Raw genomic sequence first — 12,037 nt, forward strand, 5'->3', positions numbered from 1 at the left:
ATCTGCTTGACTACCTAGACCATACCATTTGATGAGTTAAAAAACACACTAAGAGGGGGCTGGAGAGATGGCTCAGAGGTTAAGAGCACTGACTGCTCTTCCAGAGGTCATGAGTTCAATTCCCAGCAACCACATGGTGGCTCACAACCATCTGTAATGAGATCTGGTGCCCTCTGCTGGTGTGTAGACGTACATGGGGGCAGGGTGTTGTGTTCATAATAAATCTTTAAAAAAAAAAAAACAACACACTAAGATTCAGTGTCAATCTAAACAAATGTCAGGAATATATTTGTATACTACAACACTGAAAGTGAAACTGACCTGAACTCTATCTACATAGAGGATTAAAAATACACCCAATGTAAAGAATCACATGGCATCAAGAGGGGATCATTACTAAATGGGAAAACCACCAATTATATTTCAGAAAGCAGGGGTAGGAAGGGTGCCTAGGGTTAACCCTGAACTACATTCTATTAGCTTGCTTTTACTGTCTATATAGTAAGGGCATTAAAATCAGATGATCCTGGGGGTGGGGGGGGTGGGGATGAGGGCAAGGAATCTAACATTTCCCATGCTTCAGAAACCTGGGGCAGGGGTGGAGGGGAGAGCTAAAAAGCAGTAAAGTCCAGACCTATTTGAGTGAAAAAGCATAACAGATCAAGAGAATTTAGTGCATATGTAGAAGTCCTCTTTCCACCTTTACATGGATTTTGGATCCAAATTCAGGTCACCAAGCCTATGTATGTGGCAACTGCCTTTACCCACTAGACCATCTTGCAGACCCACAGAAAACTTTCTATAGCTCTGCAAATAAAGCACCCAAACCATTGTGTTCTTCTGTCACCAGTTTTTCCTTACTGAAGACATTGGCACAGAAAGAAAAGTCCAAACTGTCATCTTTCAGTCCTCCACATTCCCCTCTTTAATATGCCATTTTGTTCTATATACATTGATGAAAATTTAAAACAAACAAAAGGAACTTTAGTCAAACTCCCCTTCCTCCTCCAGCTTTATTGGAATAGTTTAAAATTACATTTTCTATTTTCTAGGACTTCAGTTGCTTTTTCCATCTGACTTTTAAAAACTGATTACAGCAAATGAAACACAGTTGTCTAAGTGATATAGTATACAAAAATAACATCTTGATTTCTGTGAAAATGCATTTCTCTGCAATTCCTGAATAGCTCCAAATTATGCTAACTCTGAGTGATGTTTACTCTGGGTTTTAGATTTAGTCTTTGAAAAAAATGTGTTCTACACCTTTGCCATCACCATCTGCATGGGATGAAGCTGCTCCTGTGTTAGGCTTTTATCCCGATTTCCCTGGCATAGCCATCAACACATTTGTCCTTTCAGTTTACTCTCCCACTCAACTGTATGTTCTATGAGGGCCTGATACAGATGTTACTTGATGTTATTTAATAGCTACTGAGGTCAGACAATCCAAGGCCGTCATTATGCTAAAAATTAATGTTATTTATGGAAGCTCAGGTGCTTCCAGAATTGGTTTTACCTCCTACATGGGAACACACTCAAACCCAGAAGGGCTTATTGGTCTGACTGAACTCTTCCCATTCATTAATCCCTATTCACCAGTGGCACGGAAAGGGGGTTCTTTAACAAAGCATTATACATAACACCTCTACCAAACTAAACATAAACTTTTTTTTGTAGTTAAATGCAGAAATTCTGTTTTTTTCCACCCCTTTCCTCCTTTTACACTGCAAGTAAAGCTCACTGGCCTGGGAACAGCCTCTATCTGCCAACCTTTGGCCAGTGAAGAGGATTCAGAGAAAATAATACAACCATCAATCAGAAAAAGGAGGGGCGACAAAGGAAAATAATTAGGCCGTAGCCTCAATTGTGCATTCCCGTGCAAGATGCCCTGACTCGCCACAGCGGTAACAGTTGACTTCACTTGTCTTGCTGCAATTGATGGCTACATGACCAGTTTCACCACACCTAAAAAATAAATTAAAAAAATGTTTTCACACTGCTTTCTCAGAATAAAACTTATCAAATAAAGCAAGTACATTTTAAAAATTATAAACATTGAGAGATATTACTAGCCCATATTTTGCTTTTTTTTTTAAAAATCCCTTCCAGTGTGCTCAGCACTTTACTTTTGGAGACAAGAGTCTCTCTCTCTCCTATGTAAGTTAAAGCTGGCCTCAAACACAACCTAGCCTTGGTCTGGATCTTCAGTGTTACATATTATGCCCAGCTAAACTTCCAGATCTTTGTATTTTTAAACTAAGAACAGAGAAGAATATTAATAGGTTCTCAAAAAAACTTGTCATAAGAGATTAGCCATCACCAAGGTGAAAACCTTAGCAAAAATGTTCTGCTATTCATAAATTAATCCCTGTAGTTTCATTTGTATGCTCCCAATAGCACTTACCTATACCATAGACAAACCACAGATCACATATGGAAGTTAGAGTACAAATCACAAGAGTTTGTTTCTTCCTTCCACCATGGGATACAGGGATAAAACATAGGTACACTAGCTTTTTGGTTTTTCGAGACACAGGGGTTTCTCTGTGGCTTTAGAGGCTGTCCTGTCTTATAGACCAGGCTGGTCTTGAACTCACAGAGGTTCGCCTGCCTCTGCCTCCTGAGTGCTGGGATTAAAGGCTGCATCACCACCGCCCGGCTCATAACTACTTTTATATCCACCAAGTCCTCGCTGGCCTATACTACACACTTTACCTAAAGTCATCTGCCACTATGGCTGATGACTTTCAATCCCCAGAACCCACCCTATAGGAGAAACAAGTTCACAAGCTGTCCTCAAATTTCAAATGTACCCATAAGGCCCTCACTGTAACAAACATCACCTCCACAAAAATCTACAGAGGAGTCATCTTCCCACCAGCACCAACTTTGACTCACCTATAGCACTTCACCTTGGTGCAGTCTTTTTGAATATGTCCAAATTCACCACAAGAATAGCACTTCTGCTCATCCGCATGGTCACAGTCACGAGCCAGATGGCCTGGCTTGCCACAGTTGTAGCAGCATTGCTCTCGCTCTCTCTTGGGCTCCTTGCAGTCCTTGGCAATGTGGCCACCTCTACCGCAATTATAGCAGGCTTCAACAATAAGGAAAAGAAGCAGACAAAGACTATAAAACCTTTACAAAGTAATGTTATAATGCTTTAAACAACATGCTACAAACCCTCTAAGCTAGAAAATATCAAAGCTGTGTGTAGGTACACACCTCTCCCAAAGTATGAAGTGTTAAATACTTACCATCCTCCTGAAGATCACAATCCTTAGCAAGATGACCAGACTCACCACAGCGGTAACAGATGTCAGGAAGAGATGAGGAAACAAACTGGAACCCTATTTTGAGCAGAAATATAAAGAATTTGGATGATCAGGCCAGTCTTGGGATCAATGAATTCTGGAGTATTTAAAATTTTTTATTCGACAAAAATACCTCTATCCGAGGTAAAACCACCTCTGCCTCGGCTTCTCATTCCACGACCCCGACCTCCGCCAGTAGGGCATTCCCTGGCCCAGTGGCCAGATCGTCCACACTTGAAACACTCGTTGCTGCTCATAGCTGCAGTTAAGACATGAAAAAAAACTTGAAATTATTATTTTAGTCACTAGAATAACATCCATCCATTTACTTTTGATTTATATACCAACTACCATATGCAAATGAAAACAACAAAAATTGTATCTTACAGTTTCTAAATGAGGCATGTACTGAGTAACATGCTTGTGTTAATCCCTGTAGTACCTCAACATTCCAGGTTCAGATCTTTTAACAGTGGCTGAGAATCCTAAACTCTAGGCCAGCCTGGGCACATAGTCTGATCCTTTCCCAAAAATCTGAGACCAAAAGTCAACCAACAGCCACTGAGTTCAGCGATCTAATGGCCTTAGATAGTGTGCTTGCAAGTTGCTTTCTCTCTGGCTAGGTCACTCACAAAGTACAACATCTTTTGCACAAATGCATTTAATCTTCAGAGATTTGACCATTCCTCATAAAAACTGAAAACACAGCTGGAAAATTTTTACTTTCATAATTAGATTTTTCTTCAGTCCCCTTCACTTGTCACACCCCTTTCTAACTTTTAAGAGTCTATATGAAAATCTGCCCAGGCATTGGTAGCGCATGCCTTTAATGCCAGCACTCGGGAGGCAGAGGCAGGCGGATCTCTGTGAGCTCAAGGCCAGCCTGGTCTACAGAGCGAGTTCCAGGACAGTCTCCAAAACCAATAAAGAAACCCTGTCTTGAAAAACAAAGAAAAAAGAAAATCTGAACACACCTCCCAGCTCGGAATTTGCATTAATACTTTGTTAATAGCTAAATCAAACCAACACAATGCTTTTATCATATTATGGTAGGGCGGAGGCTAAGTATGCTATACTTTGAAACAGTATAGCATACCATACAGTGATCCTTTTAATAGCAAGTATATATCCGGCTTTTGGGGAGAATGCAACTGCTTTGTGCAACTGTGTATCTTAAATAGACTCAATCCTATCTAATCAAATACCAACAGTAATAATGTGTTTGCTAACACAAGTTACTACATCACTAATTTACTACTAAGGTAATGTTTTCAATTATGTACTCATTAGGGTACAGTCACTCAAATTCAAGTTTTCTCAAATCACAAGTATCCTATACAAGATGATTTTTTAGGAGCCAAGGCTTTCCCTTCCAATAGGATCAAGGCTCACTCTGTAAGGGCATTTCTGATTAAAAAACAAAACAAATTCGCCAGGTGTCGGTGGCGCACGCCTTTAATCCCAGCACTCGGGAGGCAGGCGGATCTCCTTGAGTTCAAGGCCAGCCTGGTCTACACAGCGAACTTCAGGCAGACTCCAAAACAATACAGAGATGCCCTGACTCGAAAAATAAAAACAAACAAAAAAAAACCAAAAAAGAACAAAAGCTAACTCCAGACTGGAAAGATGGCTCAGCAGTTGCAAGCACTAGCTGCTCATGGAAGGACTGGAATTCTGTTCTCAGCATTGGCATAGTTCCAATTCCAAGATACTAGACACCCTCTTTTGGCCTCCACTAGCACCAGATATGCACATGCACACATACATGCAGACCAACAGTCATACAAAATAAAGGCAGTACTAGTAGAAAGAGCAAAACAAGAAAGTGGTAGGTAGAAAAAGTCTTATCCAACAATCCTGAAGTCACTGAGAAAAATTTCCACCAAAGATAACTGAAACGAGTCAGCAGTCAGCTCTCCACCTTACTGTCCCTTGTCATGCAAGCTCTTTTTATTAACCTAAGAACTCAGACCTCTGTGGGATTACACAAAATGTCAGTATAAAATAAAGGATCATGAATGTTTACATGTCGAGACTAGATCTCGACAAAAATCAACCCAAAACATATACTTGTTTCACTGCTTTTAGGCAACAGGAGATCAGTTTGTTTTCTTCCTTCACTAAAAGCCTATCAACTGCTGCAGGGGTTTCTTGGCATAAAGATTCTAGTAACATGGTTAAGAGGTTACATTACCTGGAAGACACATGGCTGAGTGCACTGACACTGAAGGAGAATCTGGATTTGACAATATGGACTATTCCAGACACGTATGCCTCTTCACACCCTGCCATAGCTGTTCTGTTTCAAACATCTGTTAGTTTTATGACCCCTGCACAACCAAGTTATCACTATCCCAAGTCATCAAGCTATTTATTTAGACATATTCAGAACTTGGAATAATAGAAATTACTGTGGCGGTAACTCTGCAAACTCAAGCTTCCCGCTTTAAAGTCAATTTCTTAAATGAAAGGGATGAAGCTTACCAGAATACAGGCTGAATTCTAACTATTAGAAATCAAGTATCTTTTTCAAAATTAGAATTATAGCCAGAAGTGGTGGCACTGGCTCAAAATCCCAGCACTTGGGAGGAGATAGAAGGATCTGTTCAAGGCCAGGCTTGGCTGCATAAAACCCTGTCTCAAAAAAGGGGCTGGGGAGGGCTAGTGGTGACTCAGTGGTTAAGACCACTTATTGCTCTAGCACAGGACCTGATACCTTCTTCTGTCCTCTAGGCAACTCTACATGCACAAGGCACACATGAACTCATGAAGGCACAAACCAAAAAAATGTACTTGACAGGAGACAGGGCAGATCCTATAGAAGACCACTTCGGTATGTCAGCTCTCTTCTTCAACCTTCACATGGGTTCCAGGGATCAAACTTAGGTACCTGATTTCTGCCATCAGTACTTTACCTGATGAGCTCATTTTTGTGCCATTCTATGCCTTAATTCTAAGCATCACACCGGGCAGTGGTGGCGCACGCCTTTAATCCTAGCACTCAGGAGTCAGAGGCAGGTGGATCTCTGTGAGTTCAAGGCCAGCCTGGTCCACAGACAGAGTTCTAAGACAAGCCAGGACAGGTTCCAAAGCTACAGAGAAACCTTGTCTCCAAAATGCAAATCGAGCTGGAGAGATGGCTCAACGATTAAGAGCACTGGCTGCTCTTCCAGAGGTTCTGAGTTCAATTCCCAGCAACCACATGGTGGCTCACAACCACCCATCGTGAGATCTGGCGCCCTCTTCTGGCCGGTAGCTGTACATTTAGGCAGAACACTATACATAATAAATAAGTAAATTTTATTTTAAAAAATTCTAAGTATCACATTGTCATGACAAACCAGGTAAAATATGGCAGAACACTCCACTCAAAAAAGCAGTGATCAACAAGTAAATTTGGAAGAGATTCACTTGGAGGCCAGGTATGTTAAACTAAGAGGCTTATTTTACAGGTTTTTAAGATATTCAGACTTTACAGGATAAACAACAGAATTTATAGCTAATTGTCTTCCTCTTCAGTAACTTTTTTTGCTTTTTGAGACAGGGTGAGAAATAGATTATATTGTGCTTCCTTTTATTATATCCAGTTTTATTACAACAGTGTGGTATTGTGTTACCAAGCCAATTTACTGAGCATAATACCAAGTAAGTATGTTCAGAGTGCAAGAACTGCACTATGGTCTCAGTATAGCAACCCTGATAAGGGTAGGGATAATCCTCGAATGGGAAAAACTGATCTAGAGCATACAAAAGAATGTACACCACTGTGTTTAGGAAAGCCAGATGAAATAGTAAAGCTAGCTCACACTATACTTGGCAAGGGCCGTTTGTTTCTCTTCAGTATTCCTACTATATGATATGAATACATTTTCTAGGAGGTAGTTATGTTTTTATCCTGTGTTGAGATTGGACCTTCTCCTTAGTGGCACTCTACACTGAGCTACGTCTTCATCCTAGAGATGACTGTTTAAATTAAGGCTAGTGTAAAATGGTAGCACGCGCACAACACACACACACAAACGCTTCTTACATATTACTTGAATTCCAATGCACAAAATATTCTTTTAGATAAACCAAATAAAAACTGCACCAGTTAGTTAAGACTCTGGAGTCATTTTAAATTTATTCACAGTAATCTTTCACAGAGATTTCTCAATCTTAAACCAAAATCTTTTCCCCCCTCAAACCTGAGTGAAACACAAACACTGGCAACTTAATTTCACTAGCTAAATATCCTCATTTTTAACTACGGAGCCAACTCCAGATGATTACAGTGGCACTCGTATTTCCAACCCCTACTCCTTTTTTGGAAATAGGGTCTCTTACCAAGCTTTTGCTGGCCTGGAATTTATTAGGTATAGTAGGCTGTCCTAAAAATTGAGATGGGCCACAGCCTCCTGAGCTCAGGCATTAAAGGAGTGTTGCCACTGTTGGTTTTCCCTGCCTTTTTAAGACAAAATTTTACTGTTGCCTAGGCAGGTCTCAAATTTATTTACAATCCTGCCCATCTTCCCAAGTGCTGGGAGGATATAGGCCTAAATCACACCTGGCTTTTTTCCTAATGTACAAAGCACTCCTATTTGCAATCTGAATATGAGGCCCAAGTTCACTTCATTATCCCAAGTATTTAGCAACCTGAAATTAGACACTGCCAGAATAAGAGCCCTATTAAATGAGGCAGTATGGAAAAGAGCATTCTCCACATAGCTGGCCAAGATGCCGTGGCATTAGTCTTCTGATCTCAACTTACTGTCAGTCAGGAGTCAAGGAAGAGGAAGGCAAACCCTCTCGGCAAGTATTTACCCAATGAAGAAATCACTCCAGCAGTGATTTATTTACTAGATAATTTTAATGGATTCTAAAAGACCAAGTAGTAATAAATCGCTAAATTTTTAATACTTTATAAATGTTTTTTGTCCATAGCAGTTGTTCAATTGCTAGAATATAATCCCTTGGTCTTCCACTACTTTAAAACATTTTACAGATTGTACCCTGTTTGAAATTAATTATCCCTTATTATCAATATGAAAAGGTAATACAAATACAAAAAAGTCTTAATATGAAGTAGCAGGTAAATACATAGATATACTACTGTTAGGTTTTTTAAACCTGTTGCCAGGAGCTGTAATTTGGGGGTGAAATTAAGCCCTTAGTTCAGCCCTTGGGATTCCAATAAATTATTTCCTTTGTAACCCAGCACAAAATTTCTAGCAGACAAGAAGCAAGCTTAACAAGCCTTTTAAAAAGTGCCTAGAACCAAGGGTTATTACCTGATAAGCTTGCATTTTAACCCCTTTCCGTTTCTTTTCAGAATTAAAGAATTGGGCATAAAGCTACAGCTTATATATCTTTTAAAAACCCAGAAATCTTACATTCAATGTATACTAAGAGCAAATGTCTAATAAGCTTGAAATTTTTAATCCAAAGATTAAAACTCGGCTAAACAGAAAATGGGGATATACCTTAATTTCCTTTTACTAAAATGCAGGCAAATTGAGAGTCGTGGTTTAACTTGTCTATTTTCTGTTCTCAAGAATATTGCAAAAACTTGAAATCAGGCGACTGCTGTGCGACGTTTCCTTTTCCCAAGACCCCCACCCCCACCTCCAGACCAGATGTAGTCACTTCCTCTGAAAGTGCCTGGTAGCTGAGGCCATGTGCTTGACATGTGGCAACAAGCAAAAGCTTTACCTATAAAATCAACACCCAAACCCAATTGGGGGCGATTAGACCTTTCTAAAACAGGTTTTCACGCTAATGAAAATCTACATTCATCTTTGCCAACTCTATTTCCGAGGCCTGCTTGTAATTTGTGTCTGTTTAATCCGAGAGACATTGGCTAAGGTTTCTGCCGCCGAGACTGCCTTAAAGGCCTGACGAACTGGGAGTCCTTCCCACCCGGGCCCGCACGGTAAGACTTTACGGACCGGAGACTTTAATCTTATCGACTCAAGGAAAAGTGCTTTTTGAGCAGCAATGCTGAACAGGCCTTTTAGGAATACAAGCTACGAGAATCCAAGAGGAATAAAGGTTGGCAGTATGGAGACCTGAATCCAGACCCCTGAGCCTGCCAGCGGCGTGCGCGGGCTTCGTCACGGGCCGGTTCCCGAGGCCCTGCAGGCGCTGGCACATGGCCCGCCAGGCCTCCACCCCGCGGCCGGCCTGCGGACCTCCTCCGCGCCCGAGCGCCCTTCCCCGCACACGGCCCCGTTCCAGGAATTCCCGCCACACAGGCCCTGGGCGCTAGGCCCGCGCGCGACCCTCTTCGCCTCGGCCCCAAGGGCGCCGGGCCTCGTCGCCACACGCCTGAGGCCTGCGCGGCCGTGGGCGCCAAACGAACCCCCCACCCCACCGGCTCTTCGTTCCCGGGCCGCAGGACGGCCAGGACGGCCGACCGGCTGCGGCAGGCCGGAAACCAGGGCCCGGGAGGCAGGCAGGCCGAGCCCCGCGCCTGACGCAGCAGGGAGCAGGCCAAGGTGCGGCCGCCATCGCGCCTCGCAACTCCGGCCCTCCGTCGGCCTCGGCTACGCCAACCCGCGGCCTCCACAGCGCGACCCACAACCTCAGCCCTCACCTTCAGCGTCTGAGCTGCCCACAGCGGTGGATACTCGGACGCAGGCCCAGGAAAGCGACTCGCAAAGCAGTGGCTGTTTATTTTCAGGGTCCTTGCCTGCGCCACACGCGGGTCTGCACACGGCCCCTCACACGCCGCTGCGCACGGCTCTTCTCCGCCTCGCCCACGCGTCCAATCAGCGCAGGGAACTGGGCCGGCCAATCAGAATCGCCCGCGGGGAGCGCGGCCTAGCGCGAGGGCGGCATGGGGCGGGGCATGCTCCGCCCCCACGCTCAGCTTCTTCCGCCGTGCTGCGCGCGTGGCCTTCCCGCCTGTAGCTGATTTCCGTAGCTCAGAGTCGTGTTTCGCTGCTTTCCTTCAGGCAGTTTGTCCCTCCAACCTTTGCTGGCCTTCTCCCAACCCCGAGTGGCCGCTCTTGCCAGCTGTATTCTAGGGGACTGTCCCCGGCAGTGGACGCGGCTTGCGGGAGCCAACCTCCCCTGCCCGGGCCCCCCTAAGCGGGAGGCCCTCAGAAGCAGGCCACGTTTCCAGAATACACACGCTTAAGTTTGGGGGAAGGTCATAGAAGTGGCTGTGGCCTCCATTACAGCCCATGAGATGCGTTTGTTTTTTGTGTCTTCTGGGTATAACCCAACATCTCGCTGCTAGTGCCCCTGGATTGCAATCCTCTCAAGTGAAAATGTCTCATGAGGGTGAAGATGTGACAGGGTACTTACTATTACTGAGATCTGTGTCACAACACTCCTTGTGACCCGTATTGAGTGACATCCCTAGGATTTAAGGGTGAGAGAGGAAGCCAGGAAAGCGTTGACCTGGGCTGTCCTGTTCAGGATTGACCTTCAGTTTGGGTTTGGTGGTATCTCCAATAGAGATTCTGTGTGTAGTCATAGGCCTTCAAAACAGAAGGCTTTCATGTAAGTTTTCATTTTAAGTCCAGGGTTTGATCTCCTGTAGTATTACCACCCCACCCCCAAAAGATTGTTTTATGTAAACTAAAACATTCTAGAAATGCGCCCAATTTAGGAATGAATTTTTATTACGAACATAAAAAAATTGTGGAAGATTCTCAAGTCTCCTAAATTCCAGAAGGTAATAAAATCTGTCTAGCTATAGATACATTTAGCGAGGTTAGCCATGTTGCGACTGCTGTGTCCCGGCAGTGAACTTTGTTCCCACTGATGACTTACTGTTTAACCTTAAATATGGGCCTGCAGAAATGACTTTATAGTAAAAGCACTTGCAACCAGGCATGGCAGCACACATTTAATCCCTTGCACTTGAGAAGTAGAGGCAGTAGGATCTCTGTCAGTCCAAGTTCATCCTTCTCTACATAGCAAGTCCCAGGCCAGTTCTGGCTACATAGTAAGACCCTTGGGGTGGAAATATGGTTTAGTAATAGAGCATTTGCCTCTCTTGGACAAGGCTCTGGATTCCATCTCCATCCCACCAAACAAAATCTTCGAGTATTGGAGACCTTGTCTCAAAACAACAAAAACAAAAAAACACTACTACCAACAAGAGAAACACCACATGCTGTTCTTGCTAGGACCAGAATTCAGTTTATGCAGCTAACTACCTGTAACTCACTCTGTAGACCAGGTTGACCTCAAACTCACAGAGATCCGCCTGCAATGCAGGGATTAAAGGCGTGCACCACCAACGCCCAGCTTCCATTGTTTCTTAATGGGAAGTTTACACACTTTTATAGATTTCCTCTCTGATTTATCCCTATAGTATAGTATCTTCTTTTTCTTTCCTATCTTTGTGTCTTTTTTTTTTTTTTTTTTTTTTTTGGTTTTTCGAGACAGGGTTTCTCTGTATTGTTTTGGAGGCTGTCCTGGAACTTTCTCTGTAGACCAGGTTGGCCTCGAACTCACAGAGATCCACCTGCCTCTGCCTCCCGAGTGCTGGGATTAAAGGCATGCGCCACCAACGCTGGTTCTTTGTGTCTTTTTGTTTGTTTGTTTGAGACAGGGTCACCAAATGCAGGGTGGCTTCAAACTCCCTAGGTAAACTGAGGATGACCTTGAACTTTTTTTTTTTTTCCGAGACAGGTCTCTTTGACTTTGGAAGCTGTCCTGGAACTCTCTGTAGACCAGGCTGGCCTCGAACTCACTGAGATCCACCTGCCTCTGCTTCCCCAGTGCTG

General features: G+C 43.4%; 1 protein-coding gene across 4 annotated transcripts; it reads right to left on the bottom strand.

Moving 5' to 3' along the window:
• Window positions 1-901: 901 nt before the first annotated feature.
• Window positions 902-10,028, bottom strand: LOC101830959 (CCHC-type zinc finger nucleic acid binding protein). Of its 4 annotated transcripts, none has more exons than XM_040737287.1 (5): window positions 9,889-10,028; window positions 3,469-3,573; window positions 3,258-3,350; window positions 2,899-3,097; window positions 902-1,965 (listed from the first exon to the last, which is right to left on the bottom strand). In XM_040737287.1, exons 2-5 carry the CDS (start codon window positions 3,569-3,571, stop codon window positions 1,848-1,850), a joined length of 513 nt encoding a protein of 170 aa, XP_040593221.1. In that variant the 5' UTR covers window positions 3,572-3,573; window positions 9,889-10,028; the 3' UTR covers window positions 902-1,847. The 4 variants fall into 4 exon arrangements, with proteins under 4 accessions (XP_040593221.1, XP_040593220.1, XP_005071189.1 ...); XM_040737286.1 differs by having other exon boundaries at window positions 2,899-3,100; XM_005071132.4 differs by having other exon boundaries at window positions 3,448-3,573.
• Between the last annotated feature and the right edge of the window lie 2,009 nt (window positions 10,029-12,037).

This window comes from Mesocricetus auratus, unplaced genomic scaffold, assembly GCF_017639785.1.
Source record: "Mesocricetus auratus isolate SY011 unplaced genomic scaffold, BCM_Maur_2.0 Super-Scaffold_100676, whole genome shotgun sequence".
Classification (NCBI taxonomy): domain Eukaryota; kingdom Metazoa; phylum Chordata; class Mammalia; order Rodentia; family Cricetidae; genus Mesocricetus; species Mesocricetus auratus.

Bases quoted from the DNA above. Each gene is read 5' to 3' on its own strand.
- LOC101830959 (XM_040737285.1), bottom strand. From the start codon at position 3,571: ATGAGCAGCAACGAGTGTTTCAAGTGTGGACGATCTGGCCACTGGGCC. The intron at 3,351-3,447 runs GTATTTTTGTCG...TGCTCAAAATAG, and splicing joins TGGTTTTACCTCGGATAGAG to GGTTCCAGTTTGTTTCCTCA. The intron at 1,966-2,898 runs GTGAGTCAAAGT...TTTATTTTTTAG, and splicing joins ACCAAGGTGAAGTGCTATAG to GTGTGGTGAAACTGGTCATG.